The following is a 17,915-nucleotide window of genomic DNA, read 5'->3' on the forward strand; positions in this document are numbered from 1 at the left end:
AGAGAGGAGAGAGAGAGAGAGAGAGAGAGAGAGAGAGAGAGAGAGAGAGAGAGCTGCAGAGATGCCGAGACAAAACCAGATACAGAAAGAACAGAAAGAGGAAAACACATAACAGTGAGACAGAGAAAGAGAAACACACACACACACACACACACACACACACACTCAGAGAGAGAGAGAGAGAGAGAGAGAGAGAGAGAGAGAGAGAGAGAGAGAGAGACTTTCAGAGGGCGGGGGAGTATGTTTGGTGGAAATCTGTATGGTATAGAAGGGGGAGTCCAGAAAGCTGAACTGGAGCCGCTCTTTCACCCAGGGACTCAGGACTCGCACCCTGGGATAGAGAGATGAGCAGGACTCTCCTGGCAGGATGGCAGCACCAGTCTTCTGATACCCAGTGATGATGGGGGAAGATGGGGACAAATTTCCTTCTTCAAAGGAAGTGATTGGGTTGGGGATTTAGCTCAGTGGTAGAGCACTTGCCTAGCAAACGCAAGGCCCTGGGTTCGGTGTTCAGCTTCAAAAAAAAAAAGTGATCAACCCTTACACCTGTTCTCTTGACATGTAAGATTAAAACAATCTTTGCCCGTATGTACACATGTTCATCTGGATGTGTGCACATATCCACATGCCCATGCATGTGCATGCCAGTTTGTCATCAAGCCCCTCCTGGACTGTTTTCTTCATCTTAGGTTTGCAACAAGGTTTCTCACCAAACAGCTCACCAGTTGGCTAGACACGCTGGCCAACAAGTCCCAGCTCCAGTCTCCACCGCCTTTGTGCCAGATTACAGGTGTGCACCTCCAGGCACAGCTTCTTACATGGAGGTTGAACAGCTGAACTCAGGGTCATGCTCATGAGGCCAGTACATTACAAACTGAGCCATCTCTCTAGCTCCATAACCAACTTCCTACAGGGATGGATGGAGCTGTCACAATGGGTATCCACTCCCCCAAAAGACAGAAAGTATGAAAAGACAACTTCACTATGAAGGTTTTATGAATCACAGTCCTACTACGCGACAAGATCATACCAGGGCACTAATAATTGATGAAGGTTGAAATCATTTTATCTTCCTTTCTTGTTTTTTTCTTGTTTTTCAAGTCAGGGTTTCTTTGTATAGCCTTGGCTGTCCTGGAACTCACTCTGTAGACCAGGGTGGCCTCAAACTCACATAGATCTGTCTGCCTATACCTCCTGAGTGCCAAGATCAGAGGTGTGTGTATCCCCCTTCTCAGGAAAATAATTTTCTTAATTTGAGACAGCAACTGGACCCTGAATTTTAAGAGAAACCAAATGTCACTTCAGAAACTGGAGCATGGGCTCACTGGGACCTGCAAGTGCAGGTAATGCTTATGAGTGACACATCTGTACTGCGAATCAGGGAACGTGGACTCGTTAACCCTCCTAAGTACTAGACTTAGAGATAAGACAGGCCGGATTCGTGTACTGTCAGTGACAACTAAGAGAATCCAACAAATGGGACTTGACAAGAGGATCATAGAACACAAGACAAAAGCAGGGAGGGTTAAGAACTAATAAGAATGAGACTTTCCATAGCTGAATTTCCTACATGCCACTCCAATAAGAAGGTATGACAAAGATGTCAGAGATGTCCACCTAGAAGCTGCCAGACCAGAAAAATTAGCTTGTATTTGCATACTGGGAGATCTTTTGGAAAGATGCAATAGAGGACTAGAAGACCAGGACACCTGACTTTAAGGGACCATCAGCAAAGTAAGGTAGCTTGTAACTCATCCATTTAAAGACACAGCAAGAACTTAAGGTTGACAGCCAATAACAAGGGCACTAGAGGGCAAGAAGGTTGACTAGAGAGTGATTGGATTAGTTACGTTCATATTGCTGTGATAATACGCCATGACCGTGTCAACAGGGGGTAGATGGTTTCAGAGAGATACATCTCACTCTCTACAGTCATGACAGGGAGGCATGGCAGCAAGGGACCGTCACAGAGCAGGAAGCTGAAAGTCACATCTTGAGCTGTAAGTAGGAAACAGGCCATACCTCTGTGTGTGGCAAACACACAGTTGGGCCGGCCCTAATGAAAACACCCACCAACTGGGTGATGACTCAAGTGCCTGAGACTATGGGGGATATCTCATTCAAATCATCCCAGGGATTAAGGACGGATGGACACTTACAGAGCATGGGTATGAGGAGTTTTGTCGTTAATGGAAGGAAACAAAATATTAGGAGTGTCCACCATCTCCAGAGATGCAGAAAAGAGTCCGATGTAAGAATGTCTAAAATTGTTACAAGAAAATATGAAAATTAGGGAACTGGTGTGCAGGGAGAGGAAAGGGAAAATTGAGGATTCTTTTTTAAATATCGTGAAGAGGAATGAGATTGAATGTTGAAGAGTCTTCTGGAGGCTAAGTGATAGGTATACAGTAGGGAAGGGGCTAGGTGAGGGAGGTGACTTCAGGCTACTGAGCCCTGGATTTCAGCTTTCTCCCTACCACTGTCAGAATGGTGACTGGCTATACTCTTGCCCCTTATGGAAGACCATGCCTCTTGGGCTACCCTGTAGCATGGCATTTGGAATTGCTGCACCTCCTCTATAAAGAGATTATGCATGCCTACCCCTGAGCCAGGCGGCTAGCTCTGACCATTTGAAAGTGAGCTAAGTGAGCCACATCCAAGCAGTGATTTAAGGAGTAATTAAGTGGTCCCATTCACCCATTCTTTTCTTCTCCATGAAATAAAAGCTTGTTGTGAGCTGCTTATGTGGACAGGTTTACAAGAGAAGGTGATATTAGAATCTCCAAGGTAAGAAAACATCTGTACTGTGAATTCCTTTTCTCCTGGGAGATTCTGGTGGTTTTTCTACTAGTTCCTGTTTAAGAGACAAAAACCGGGACTTTTAAGAAAAAAATATTTTTTCATATTGGGGATTAAATCTAGGTCCTTGTGAGAAATCACTCTCTATTCTGAGCTGTATCCTGAGCCCTATTGAAATTTTTGAAATTACTCTTTGACGAATTCCAAACTTACCACGAAGAAACTAAAGACTTACTTGCACTGGTTCCTGTTTTCTTGAGTCTGTGCACACTACTTCGGCTGTTCTTATTCACCCTCCCTGAAGACCACCGCTCTTCTTTTCCATACAACTTAGAGACTAGGCCTTGTTTGGGATCTTGATTTCCTATTCATAAGAAATGGTTGACACTGAGGTTTGGACCAACCATTTCAGAAATCAAGCCCTAAATTCATTACTCCAGGGTCTTTCAAGGCTAATGAACATATATGTCTTCTGATGTTTCAAAATAAGGATGCCTATGAACCTCAGCTAAGCATACCATCCCTTTTGGAGGCAATGTTACAAGCATCATTCCTAGCACTTGTTGCTATTCTGTCTAAATTCCACCCCACAGCTACTTGGCAGCAGCCAGGTATGTTCTGCCCCACAGTTGCCTAGCAACAGCCACATATAGTTCCTGACAATATAAAAGGAGCTGCTTCCCCCTCCCCACCTCTTATTCCCTCATACCCTTTCTTTCCTCTCTTGCTCTTTGTTCTTCTCTGTTCTTGCCCCAACACTCTCATGTGCCCAAGACTGGGCCACCTTTCCTCCCTTCTTCTACTCTTCTCTCCTTAAACCTCGCCATGTGAAACCATGGTGTCTTTGCATTTTCTGTCCAGGCATGGGCCGAGATTCAAAACACTAAAAGTATTAAAAACGGATCAAAAATTCCTGACCAACCACCACCAACAACGACACTACCACCACCACCACCACGACCACCACCAAAATAAAACAAAACAAGAAAACATCAAAGGGAAACATGAAGGACTTGAGGAAGAAGGGATCGCAGGGAACATGTTCTGGGTGGTGGGGAACTGTCCTTACCCATTGAGGCTGGATTTCTACAGTTCTATAGCTTTGTATCCTTGTACACGTTTCTCTACCCAGGATCCAGCTGCTCCCATTCTTTCTGAGGAGAAGCCACAGACACATCCATGAACGTTACTGACTCCTATCATTCTTATTCAGTCCACAGTGAATTGGATAGTTCGACCATATCAACACTCACCTCTTCCCTCTCTTCTTCTTTACAAAGGGATTGGCTCTGTCTCTGGTGTTTAGAATTTCTTCCTTGGATTTGAATATTTCTACTATTTCACATCTCATTTCCACAAAGTGTTTGGTATCAAAGGGGGAAGGCTTTAGGTGAACTCCAGCTGCCATGTTGACCTGGGACTAGTGAGTTTGTCTGGACCTTTCTCTGGGTTGAGGTCCCTTGGCTTATGGCACCATTATCAGGCCATTTTCTATCTTCCACAGAGTCCTGGACTGGAACTGTTACCTAATTTTGTAAGTATTCTCAAGGATAGCTTAGTTGTGAACAATTTGTTTTTTTGTCTCTTAAATTTTTGCCAAGACTGAAAGTGAAAAGCCAGGCACAGTGGTGCACGGATGCGGCTGAAGTCACTGAGGAGGCTTTAGTTAGAGAAGGATATGGACTGTGGCAGGCGTGGCGGAGACAGAGAGACAGAGAGAGATTTCAGCAAAATTGGTTGGCTCTCTCAGCAGCGTTTTGCCATACTGTAGCAAACCACAGCAAGAACTTGATTCAGGATCCTGAGCTTGAACCAAATTTAATCTCTAGATCTATGGGCCAGAGGATGCTATGGGGTGCTGGGCAAACTTTTGTCTTTATCCATTGGGCCTCTAATGACCAGACCTCCCCCGACCCCTGGCATGTCCTGAACCATGTTGAGCAGCCATAGCCTTAGAAAGATGTGTCTCTCCTCGATCTACTGGAAATCATAGTCTATGGATGGAAGAATCGTGCAGCAAGTCTCATGCCTCTATTGTCCTTATAAAGCCTCTAAGGCAGGAGCCCTAGAGAGCATTCATCAGGTCTTGGACTGCTCTAGAGGTGGTGAAATCCTGAGACTCAGCTAAGATTCTGGGACATGAGGAAGGATCTTGGGTACAGGACTCAGGAGGTCGCCTCATTCTCTCATGGGTTAGCCCTCTGGACACATAGACATACATTTAAGTGCAAGGGTAATCATTTATTGAACTGCAAGAGCAAGAAATTTGTGCAGAATGATCATGGGTGGGGCAAAGAGAAATTTAAGAAAGCTTTTAATTCTCTATGTGTTATCCTGGGTAATTAGGGAAGATGCTGGAGTGATGAGGATTCCACTTTTCTGTGAGACAGGATGGAAATCAGATCGCAGAATTTGTCTCAGGATACTCCATGGACAGGAAATGGTGATGCTGGAGTCCTGAAGTCTCTACTCAGCACTGAGTAATACAGGAAGAAAGAATACAGGAACCCATTAAGCACTTCTTGGATTGACTTCTGGATAGAGAGGCACTCTATTGTATAGAACGAAGGATGAAGAAATAGATCTTTCCCTGCAATCTAATCAACATTATTTGCCAGAAAATAGGGATTAAAGGCATAGAATAAATGACTCTTTCCTTATGGAAGGCCTATGAAAAATGAAGTAACAAAAGGTCTGAGGCTTGTTTCCACAACCTTTGGCATAAGAAGCTCTGAAGAATGGGCATTGCCTTGAGGAATAATGGTGAAAGCCTTGGCCACTTTTAAAGACTTTCCTACATTATCTGAGTGAAGTCTTGGGAAATGGGAAAGAGGGGTCAAAGGAGTCTGCTCTCCAGACTGGAGGAAAAGTGGAGAACATGCAACTCCACTTCCAGGTAAGAAGCCAAGGTTGTATGGAGTTCAGATGAAGATCTTATTGTCCAGAGTGGCATGCAGTGGGACCACAGACTCTGAAGACCAGTCATACTCACATCCTGCTACTCTCTGTTTCAAACTTTAACTCTTAATGACACTTAACACATCGCTGAGCCCTTTTTACACAACCATCCAGCAACTATGGAAAACTCACTCCCTTGTTTTCTTGCCTAAGTGCTTGTGTCACTTTACTTTAGAGCTCAAAATAGGACCAGATAATCACAAATCCACATAATTCAAAGCCATTTTTCAAGTTCTCCTCAAAGACTCCTTATCAAATTATTCTTATAATAATTTGGAGGCACAATACTAATGCTTTTGGAAGCGCCTGGTCCATGCCCACCCCCTCCTTGCTCTCACTGGAGATTGCCCACCTGGAGGCTCAGGCCTTTCTTCAACCTCAGGCCTGGAGACAGTGATCTGCAGGGTGAGAAAAAGAACTTGTTCAGGTACTAGGTCCACTTTATTCTCCGATGAGGAAATGAGGTGCCTCTCCAGCTTTCAACAAATGCCTGATTGCCAATCCCCCAGGTTCATTTCTTCTATGATATAATATTCAGAACGAGAAAAATAAGTGAATCCTGACTTACCAGTCTTGGTTAGGTCAATGATATTGTCCCTAGTGATTACATGCGCCTCGCATAGTTTTGCAAACTTTTCCTTGATGTCTGAACTCAGATCCTTTGTTCTACCTGTGAAAAGAGCTGCAGTGAGTATAGCAGCTGTGTCCTAGGCATTGACCACAGAACTAAGTGAGCGGACAGGGGCTCCCCCATAAGGATGAGAAAATGGCTGGTGACATGGTTGACAGGTGTGGGTCCAATCTATCCTGAATGTGGCATCCAAGGAATGGCCTTCTGGCACAAGGAGTGATTTCAGAGTGTGCCCATCACTGTGCTTGAGGCAGGGTACAGGTGAACATTGTCGATCTTCAGGAAGTGAGTAAGAGGCAGACCAAGCCGGGAAGACCATACTAAAGCTAGAGTTTCCTTCCTCTTTTCCCACCACAAGATCAGTGTCCATGTGGAAATACTTTACTATAGAGGTCCATCAGCTGGAAGGTTTCCCTGTTGTTGACATTAAGGAGATGAAACATGACATAATTGTCATAGTCTGTCTTAAGTATATTAAATGTATTCCCTCCATCATCTGTGGAGGAAATGGGACACAGCTCAGAAATTCTCTGGTCTGCAAGAAATTATGTAAACCCTTTACCTGTTCTACCCCAAACATAAAAATCATTAAAATACATATCCTGGAAGAGATGGGGGCGGGGATGTCTGCTGCTTCCCATCTGTAGCTTTCTGGACTTAATGAAGTAACTTCTAAGGAAGGGGCCCTGGGACGACGCCCACTAGAGAACACTTAGCCACAGCAGCGACTCACTCTCTCTCTCATCCTCTCTGAGGTTCACTGGCCTCCCTCAGCACCTTCAAGCGACACATCTGTCTTTCATAATTCTGCTGTCTCACATGGCTACATCCTGAGCAATGTGCATCGGTGCTAGCTACTGGGCAGTATCAGATTCCACCTCACCATACTTATCCCCCTTGCCTGCCACAGGGTGCTAGCTATTAGATGGACCCCATGTCCCTGGCTAAATCAACCATGTCAGGAAGTGCTTGAGATTCTACAAAGGGTTGTGGTGAGTTTGCTAGTAGAAAATTTGACTGGGAGGTGCAAGTTCCTGAGTTCAATACCCAGAAAAACACACACACACACACACACACACACACACACACACACACACACACACACACGATAAAGGTGGTAGGGTTTACTAAATTCCTTGTGGATAGATATATAGACATTCTATATACTTACACTCAACAAAATATTCGCCATTCTTTGCCGTTTTGTAGGCAACCAAAGAAAATTCTGTGCACACTCCATTTTCCCTGTAAAACAGAGCAAGCTGGTGCTTAGGGGATTTTTGATCTGGCTGGCTTCTTCACCCTCTACTCTGTAGATATCTCCATTTTCTGATTCTATTTAACTTTTGAATATTTTTGCAAAATTAGAAAATGGCTGTTTTTTCAAAGGTTATTTCGTTTCTGTCCAATACTTTAGTAATCACGAATTTGCGCTTATTTCTTCTTCCTCAGCTAATGGCAGATGCCTCACTTACTTAATATAGAACTTGAAGCCTAAGGAATTCTCCAAGACATCGATGTGGTGCATAAAAACTCACATGCTGCCATTCTCTTCTATCTTTTCTCTTTTGTTAGAGGCCAGGACAATAGAAAACCAATCCCCATTGAGCTGTAATGGACTGCAAAATGCTTAAGGGAGAAGGGGGCAGGGATACCGCATGGACATGTTTCTTCTTGAGTTTGGCTTGATAGAGTTGTCACAATATCTAACATTCTGCCCCTGCCTCTCAGTGAGAGCAGAGGTCCCCAAACATTGTTAGATCTGAATAGCATACAACTGATCTTACTTCAATGTCTGAAGCCATTCGTTTGTCTAATAGAACAGGCCACTGTAACCATCCCCTCAGAGGACCCGCTTGGCTTCAAGAGTTCTCCAAAGCACTCTCTGAGTCAGAAGTTACTATTCACTGAGCCTACCTTGTCCACATTGAGATTCCCTCTTGCGGAACTAGCTCCTTCTGCATGGCCACAGACCAGGGTCAGGCCCAGACACAGCACCAACAGCAACAGCTTCATGTTGGTAGGGAATAGAATTGCCTCTCTGTTCGGACAATCTCTCTGCTGATGGTGCCCACACTCCACCTCCAGCACTTTGCTCATCTTTCTATGCTTTCTGGGTTCCAGTGCTTTTTTTTTCCCTTCTCATATGGGCCTCCTTCCCTCATGATCTGTGGAATGTTTTCTCATGTATCGATGTGAAGCCACGGATTATTCATGCCCTTTTCAAACATGGCAATGTGGAATCTTATGCATTGATTTTATCACTCATACATTTCACAAAGCATATTCCCAAGAAAAACAGTGGAAGTTCTAGAGGGCCACCTGGAACCAGATGCAACTTTGGATCTGACTTGGAATCAGAAAGCCAGTTATGGAGTAGGTGGGTACCGAACTGGAAGGTCAAGCATGGAGAGAATCTTTGCTTCAAGACTTGAGTGGAGTGTGGAAGAAGCTGAACTACTTGGGTTTTCTTTGATAAGATTCATTCATGTTTCATGCGTATGAGCATTGGTTTTGCATGTGTACCATGCACACACCTGGGGCCAAGGAAGTCAGAAGGAGGTCAAAAGAAGGAGTCAGATTATTTGAATCCTGTTCTTGCTGAGGACCCAGGTTCAATTCCCAGTACTCACATGGCATCTCACAACTGACTCTAGCTCCAGTCACAGGAAATGAACCTCTTTTGGCCCCTGTGATCTCCTGTACACATGTGGTACATATGAACTCACTCATTCAGGCACATATGCATAAAAATAATAAATCTTAACTTAAAAAGATTATCAGGAAGGGTCTTCCGAAGCTAAGCTGACAGCCCCCATTCCCAAACCCACCCCAAAAGCTTGACATCGGAATGCTAACTGCTAACTTAATAAGGTAAACTGCTTCAGCTGTTTACCTCAGAGAAAGTTGGACTTTAACTTACTGGACATAATCTCATCATTAAAGAAAAACAAAGGTATTGTTCACAGTCATATTTGCTGATGGAGTTCCAAGTAGAAATGATGTCAAGAGTCTGCTTACAAAGACACACAGTTATAAATATTTTTTGTATCCATATAAATTGTATTTACCCTGGAACTAGAAACATAAAATAGTGTTTGATGTGGGGAATTAAAGAATTCAAGAAGGAGGTAAGTCCTCGATAGGTTTATTTCCACTTTGCATCAACTCTCTAGTATGTACTATTTATTTTCATCTTTCCATAGTGTTAGCTAAGACTCAGAAAGATCTAGTGCAATGCCCACCTCATCCAGCAAGGAAGATGCAACACTGTTGGATTCTTCTCAACACCCTTTATTGCAGGAACACCTCATTCTTGGTACGGGAACCCCAAGCAACAAAGGCACCAGCCTTATATACAAAACAGGCTATGGTTATATACTTGTCCTCTAGGGATTGGTGGATCATGAAATACCTCATTAGCATGAATATCACTCCAGCCTGATAGCTTGCTGGAGAAATGCCAGGACATGTGCTTTGTGGGTGTTAACCACAAATTACCACCAGATGTCAGCGCCATCTTTTATCTATATGTTCCGCCCCTACAACTCCTCCTTTTTTGTATTATAAAAAAAAAAGAAGCCATTAGATGGAGGTAGTGGTCTGAGAGAGATCAGACATGTCTCACAGAGTGCCCAACTCGGCTATGGCGGGCCCCTCTTGCACCCCAATGGCAATAAATGAACTTATGCTGTAACACACCGTTCTCGGCTATATGTGCCTTTTTATTGGGGAGAAATTGGGCAGAGGAGCATTTGACCAGTCCGTATGTTCAAACGGGGTGTAGCCACCTCTGTCTATGACTGGTCTAGATCAGGGTGTCACGTCAATATTGTCATTACTCCTGTCTTAAGTTGTTCCTCTCGGCAGCTTGGCTATTCCTGTCAGTGGGTTACCCTATTGCCACCGGGCCCCTGTCTTAGGTTGGTCTGAGCCCAAGGAAAGTTGTCCATCTCTGGATACAATGAGTTCACATGACAGTGACAAAATAGGATCTAGGGCGAACTCTTAATTTTTCAAAGAGGCCAGCCATGTGTTGGGAGAAGCACGACTTTCAATGGCGACCATAGCATGGTAAACAATTGCTTTGTGTCTGGCATGCTCTCGTTTTAAATGGCAGAAGAGCCATAGACATACTCCACATCCCAAAAGGACAATGGCCCCGCAGGCAAACATGCCAGCCCATTCTTTAAAAAAGGAGGAAGCGGTGAGAGAGAGACCCAACCGCCTGGTCAGGTGGGCACTCCTGAGGCTGCAGAGCAGAAGAGACCACCAACACTGCTCACCCCTGCCCACATCCCTGGCCCAAGAGGAAACTGTATAAGGCCCCTGGGCTCCCGTGGGGGAGGGTCCGGGAGCGGCAGGACCCCTGCCTGAGACACCGCCGGAACCTGAGGGAAACAGACCGGATAAACATTTCTCTGCACCCAAATCCCGTGGGAGGGAGAGCTGTACCTTCAGAGAGGCAGACAAGCTGGGAAACCAGAAGAGACTGCTCTCTGCACACACATCTCGGACGACAGAGGAAAAAGCCAAAGACCATCTGGAACCCTGGTGCACTGAAGCTCCCGGAAACGGCGGCACAGGTCTTCCTGGTTGCTGCCGCTGCAGAGAGCCCGTGGGCAGCACCCCACGAGCGAACTTGAGCCTCGGGACCACAGGTAAGACCAACTTTTCTGCTGCAAGAAAGCTGCCTGGTGAACTCAAGACACAGGCCCACAGGAACAGCTGAAGACCTGTAGAGAGGAAAAACTACACGCCTGAAAGCAGAACACTCTGTCCCCATAACTGACTGAAAGAGAGGAAAACAGGTCTACAGCACTCCTGACACACAGGCTTATAGGACAGTCTAGCCACTGTCAGAAATAGCAGAACAAAGTAACACTAGAGATAATCTGATGGCGAGAGGCAAGCGCAGGAACCCAAGCAACAGAAACCAAGACTACATGGCACTATCGGAGCCCAATTCTCCCATCAAAACAAACATGGAATATCCAAACACACCAGAAAAGCAAGATCTAGTTTCAAAATCATTTTTGATCATGATGCTGGAGGACTTCAAGAAAGACGTGAAGAACTCCCTTAGAGAACAAGTAGAAGCCTACAGAGAGGAATCGCAAAAATGCCTGAAAGAATCGCAAAAATCCCTGAAAGAATTCCAGGAAAACATAAATAAACAAGTAGAAGCCCATAGAGAGGAGACACAAAAATCCCTGAAAGAATTCCAGGAAAACACAATCAAACAGTTGAAGGAATTAAAAATGGAAATACAAGCAATCAAGAAAGAACACATGGAAACAACCCTGGATACAGAAAACCAAAAGAAGAGACAAGGAGCTGTAGATACGAGCTTCACCAACAGAATACAAGAGATGGAAGAGAGAATCTCAGGAGCAGAAGATTCCATAGAAATCATTGACTCAACTGTCAAAGATAATGTAAAGCGGAAAAAGCTCCTGGTCCAAAACATACAGGAAATCCAGGACTCAATGAGAAGATCAAACCTAAGGATAATAGGTATAGAAGAGAGTGAAGACTCCCAGCTCAAAGGACCAGTAAATATCTTCAACAAAATCATAGAAGAAAACTTCCCTAACCTAAAAAAAGAGATACCCATAGACATACAAGAAGCCTACAGAACTCCAAATAGATTGGACCAGAAAAGAAACACCTCCCGTCACATAATTGTCAAAACACAAAACGCACAAAATAAAGAAAGAATATTAAAAGCAGTAAGGGGAAAAGGTCAAGTAACATATAAAGGGAGACCTATCAGAATCACACCAGACTTCTCGCCAGAAACTATGAAGGCCAGAAGATCCTGGACTGATGTCATACAGACCCTAAGAGAACACAAATGCCAGCCCAGGTTACTGTATCCAGCAAAACTCTCAATTAACATAGATGGAGAAACCAAGATATTCCATGACAAAACCAAATTTACACAATATCTTCCTACAAATCCAGCACTACAAAGGATAATAAATGGTAAAGCCCAAAATAAGGAGGCAAGCTATACCCTAGAAGAAGCAAGAAACTAATCGTCTTGGCAACAAAACAAAGAGAATGAAAGCACACAAACATAACCTCACATCCAAATATGAATATAACGGGAAGCAATAATCACTATTCCTTAATATCTCTCAATATCGATGGCCTCAACTCCCCAATAAAAAGACATAGATTAACAAAGTGGATACGCAACGAGGACCCTGCATTCTGCTGCCTACAGGAAACACACCTCAGACACAAAGACAGACACTACCTCAGAGTGAAAGGCTGGAAAACAACTTTCCAAGCAAATGGTCAGAAGAAGCAAGCTGGAGTAGCCATTCTAATATCAAATAAAATCAATTTCCAACTAAAAGTCATCAAAAAAGATAAGGAAGGACACTTCATATTCATCAAAGGAATAATCCACCAAGATGAACTCTCAATCCTAAATATCTATGCCCCAAATACAAGAGCACCTACATATGTAAAAGAAACCTTACTAAAGCTCAAAACACACATTGCACCTCACACAATAATAGTGGGAGATTTCAACACCCCACTCTCATCAATGGACAGATCATGGAAAAAGAAATTAAACAGAGATGTATACAGACTAAGAGAAGTCATGAGCCAAATGGACTTAACACATATTTATAGAACATTCTATCCTAAAGCAAAAGGATATACCTTCTTCTCAGCTCCTCATGGTACTTTCTCCAAAATTGACCATATAATTGGTCAAAAAACGGGCCTCAACAGGTACAGAAAGATAGAAATAATCCCATGCGTGCTATCGGACCATCATGGCCTAAAACTGGTCTTCAATAACAATAAGGGAAGAATGCCCACATATACGTGGAAATTGAACAATGCTCTACTCAATGATAACCTGGTCAAGGAAGAAATAAAGAAAGAAATTAAAACCTTTTTAGAATTTAATGAAAATGAAGATACAACATACCCAAACTTATGGGACACAATGGAAGCTGTGCTAAGAGGAAAACTCATAGCGCTGAGTGCCTGCAGAAAGAAACAGGAAAGAGCATATGTCAGCAGCTTGACAGCACACCTAAAAGCTCTAGAACAAAAAGAAGCAAATACACCCAGGAGGAGTAGAAGGCAGGAAATAATCAAACTCAGAGCTGAAATCAACCAAGTAGAAACAAAAAGGACCATAGAAAGAATCAACAGAACCAAAAGTTGGTTCTTTGAGAAAATCAACAAGATAGATAAACCCTTAGCCAGACTAATGAGAGGACACAGAGAGTGCGTCCAAATTAACAAAATCAGAAATGAAAAGGGAGACATAACTACAGATTCAGAGGAAATTCAAAAAATCATCAGATCTTACTATAAAAACCTATATTGAACAAAACTTGAAAATCTTCAGGAAATGGACAATTTCCTAGACAGATACCAGGTATCGAAGTTAAATCAGGAACAGATAAACCAGTTAAACAACCCCATAACTCCTAAGGAAATAGAAGCACTCATTAAATGTCTCCCAACCAAAAAGAGCCCAGGTCCAGATGGGTTTAGTGCAGAATTCTATCAAACCTTCATAGAAGACCTCATACCAATATTATCCAAACTATTCCACAAAATTGGAACAGATGGAGCACTACTGAATTCCTTCTACGAAGCCACAATTACTCTTATACCTAAACCACACAAAGACACAGCAAAGAAAGAGAACTTCAGACCAATTTCCCTTATGAATATCGACGCAAAAATACTCAATAAAATTCTGGCAAACCGAATTTAAGAGCACATCAAAACAATCATCCACCATGATCAAGTAGGCTTCATCCCAGGCATGCAGGGATGGTTTAATATACGGAAAACCATCAACGTGATCCATTATATAAACAAACTGAAAGAACAGAACCACATGATTATTTCATTAGATGCTGAGAAACATTTGACAAAATTCAACACCCCTTCATGATAAAAGTCCTGGAAAGAATAGGAATTCAAGGCCCATACCTAAACATAGTAAAAGCCATATACAGCAAACCAGTTGCTAACATTAAACTAAATGGAGAGAAACTTGAAGCAATCCCACTAAAATCAGGGTATAGACAAGGCTGCCCACTCTCTCCCTACTTATTCAATATAGTTCTTGAAGTTCTAGCCAGAGCAATCAGACAACAAAAGGAGATCAAGGGGATACAGATCGGAAAAGAAGAGGTCAAAATATCACTATTTGCAGATGACATGATAGTATATTTAAGTGATCCCAAAAGTTCCACCAGTGAACTACTAAAGCTGATAAACAACTTCAGCAAAGTGGCTGGGTATAAAATTAATTCAAATAAATCACTTGCCTTCCTCTATACAAAAGAGAAACAAGCCGAGAGAGAAATTAGGGAAACGACACCCTTCATAATAGACCCAAATAATATAAAGTACCTCGGTGTGACTTTAACCAAGCAAGTAAAAGATCTGTACAATAAGAACTTCAAGACACTGAGGAAAGAAATTGAAGAAGACCTCAGAAGATGGAAAGATCTCCCATGCTCATGGATTGGCAGGATTAATATAGTAAAAATGGCCATTTTACCAAAAGCAATCTACAGATTCAATGCAATCCCCATCAAAATACCAATCCATTTCTTCAAAGAGTTAGACAGAACAATTTGCAAATTCATCTGGAATAACAAAAAACCCAGGATAGCTAAAGCTATCCTCAACAATAAAAGGACTTCAGGGGGAATCACTATCCCTGAACTCAAGCAGTATTACAGAGCAATAGTGATAAAAACTGCATTGTATTGGTACAGAGACAGACAGATAGACCAATGGAATAGAATTGAAGACCCAGAAATGAACCCACACACCTATGGTCACTTGATTTTTGACAAAGGAGCCAAAACCATCCAATGGAAAAAGATAGCATTTTCAGCAAATGGTGCTGGTTCAACTGGAGGGCAACATGTAGAAGAATGCAGATCGATCCATGCTTATCACCCTGTACAAAGCTTAAGTCCAAGTGGATCAAGGACCTCCACATCAAACCAGACACACTCAAACTAATAGAAGAAAAACTAGGGAAGCATCTGGAACACATGGGCACTGGAAAAAATTTCCTGAACAAAACACCAGTGGCTTATGCTCTAAGATCAAGAATCGACAAATGGGATCTCATAAAACTGCAAAGCTTCTGTAAGGCAAAGGACACTGTGGTTAGGACAAAACGGCAACCAACAGATTGGGAAAAGATCTTTACCAATCCTACAACAGATAGAGGCCTTATATCCAAAATATACAAAGAACTCAAGAAGTTAGACCGCAGGGAAACAAATAACCCTATTAAAAAATGGGGTTCAGAGCTAAACAAAGAATTCACAGCTGAGGAATGCCGAATGGCCGAGAAACACCTAAAGAAATGTTCAACATCTTTAGTCATAAGGGAAATGCAAATCAAAACAACCCTGAGATTCACCTCACACCAGTGAGAATGGCTAAGATCAAAAACTCAGGGACAGCAGATGCTGGCGAGGATGTGGAGAAAGAGGAACACTCCTCCATTGTTGGTGGGATTGCAGACTGGTAAAACCATTCTGGAAATCAGTCTGGAGGATCCTCAGAAAATTGGTCATTGAACTGCCTGAGGATCCAGCTATACCTCTCTTGGGCATATACCCAAAAGATGCCTCAACATATAAAAGAGACACGTGCTCCACTATGTTCATCGCAGCCTTATTTATAATAGCCAGAAAATGGAAAGAACTCAGATGCCCTTCAACAGAGGAATGGATACAGAAAATGTGGTACATCTACACAATGGAATATTACTCAGCTATCAAAAACAACGAGTTTATGAAATTCGTAGGCAAATGTTTGGAACTGAAAAATATCATCCTGAGTGAGCTAACCCAATCACAGAAAGACATACATGGTATGCACTCATTGATAAGTGGCTATTAGCCCAAATGCTTGAATTACCCTAGATCTCTAGAACAAACGAAACTCAAGACGGGTGATCAAAATGTGAATGCTTCACTCCTTCTTTAAATGAGGAAAAAGAATACCCTTGGCAGGGAAGGGAGAGGCAAAGATTAAAACAGACACAGAAGGAACACCCATTCAGAGCCTGCCCCACATGTGACCCATACATATACAGCCACCCAATTAGACAAGATGGATGAAGCAAAGAAGTGCAGACCGACAGGAGCCGGATGTAGATCGCTCCTGAGAGACACAGCCAGAATACAGCAAATACAGAGGCGAATGCCAGCAGCAAACCACTGAACTGAGAATAGGTCCCCCGTTGAAGGAATCAGAGAAAGAACTGGAAGAGCTTGAAGGGGCTCGAGACCCCAAAAGTACAACAATGCCAAGCAACCAGAGCTTCCAGGGACTAAGCCACTACCTAAATACTATACATGGACTGACCCTGGACTCTGACCCCATAGGTAGCAATGAATATCCTAGTAAGAGCACCAGTGGAAGGGGAAGCCCTGGGTCCTGCTAAGACTGAACCCCCAGTGAACTAGACTATGGGTGGAGGGCGGCAATGGTGGGAGGGTTGGGAGGGGAACACCCATAAGGAAGGGGAGGGGGGAGGGGATGTTTGCCTGGAAACCGGGAAAGGGAATAACACTTGAAATGTATATAAGAAATACTCAAGTTAAAAAAAAAAAAAAAGGAGGAAGCATCGGTAATCCATGAGGTCAAATCTCCAAACGTGATAGGATTCAATCTAGTGTTGTTAACGACAGCAATCTGCATCAGCAATTGTCTCGATAGTTGCTCCACTTTCATGGACCAGTTTCCTTTCAGATAATTCGAGATTTCTTTGCTCTCTTGAGAATACTGAGAAAAATTAGCTTGCAAAGGAGTAATGCAGAAACCTCTAAGGGAGGAAATGCAGGACAGCTGTGTCATATGATATACTGCTTCAATTTGTTCTTGAATTAAATCCATTCGTTGATTAGCTAATAGAAAGCCAGATGTCAAGTGGGCATTAAATTCTTCTTGTATCTCTAATGCCACTGCTGTTCTTTCCACAATCTGATTGATAGTCTCAGCCGTCTGTACTTGATTAGTCATAGCAATCTCGGCTGGTGTTGCTGTAGCGGCTGATAGTACAATGTCTGAAGTTATAGCTGCCATAATACCAATATCCCCTTTGGTTCTTAGTAAATGAAGGATGGGAAAACTATCTGGGTTGTCCTCTACTGGGATTGGCACAAAGGAGGGAATCTTGACCATCACTGCAGTATCATTGGTGCCATCCCAGTATTCAGCTAAATAGCAGACTACATCAGAGTTGTTACAATTTAAAGCATCATCACTTACATTAGTGCTTATCAGAAAGAAGAAAGGTGGTCTAACACATACTGAAGCTCCAATGGCAGTATCATTTGCTAAAAGGCCATTAATCTTTACATTTACTAAACTGGTTTTGTTATTTGTTCTAGTGGCTGAAATATTATACAATGTAAAGTCTTCACCTAATAATCGGGCAAAAGGAATTAGAGATGTGTATGCTCCCTGCTCATTTGATAATACCCATGGATACCAAGGC

At 42.9% G+C, this 17,915-nt stretch overlaps 1 protein-coding gene across 1 annotated transcript; it reads right to left on the reverse strand.

Moving 5' to 3' along the window:
• Positions 1 to 1,296: 1,296 nt before the first annotated feature.
• Positions 1,297 to 8,480, reverse strand: Mup4-ps6 (major urinary protein 4, pseudogene 6). Its single transcript, XM_087551796.1, is given in 7 exon segments — positions 1,297 to 1,331; positions 3,035 to 3,163; positions 6,326 to 6,427; positions 6,774 to 6,884; positions 7,560 to 7,633; positions 7,864 to 7,997; positions 8,306 to 8,480. Coding segments are annotated over 7 exon segments (684 nt in total). The 5' UTR covers positions 8,405 to 8,480.
• Positions 8,481 to 17,915: the final 9,435 nt, after the last annotated feature.

This window comes from Rattus norvegicus, chromosome 5, assembly GCF_021556685.1.
Source record: "Rattus norvegicus strain SHRSP/BbbUtx chromosome 5, alternate assembly SHRSP_T2T, whole genome shotgun sequence".
Classification (NCBI taxonomy): domain Eukaryota; kingdom Metazoa; phylum Chordata; class Mammalia; order Rodentia; family Muridae; genus Rattus; species Rattus norvegicus.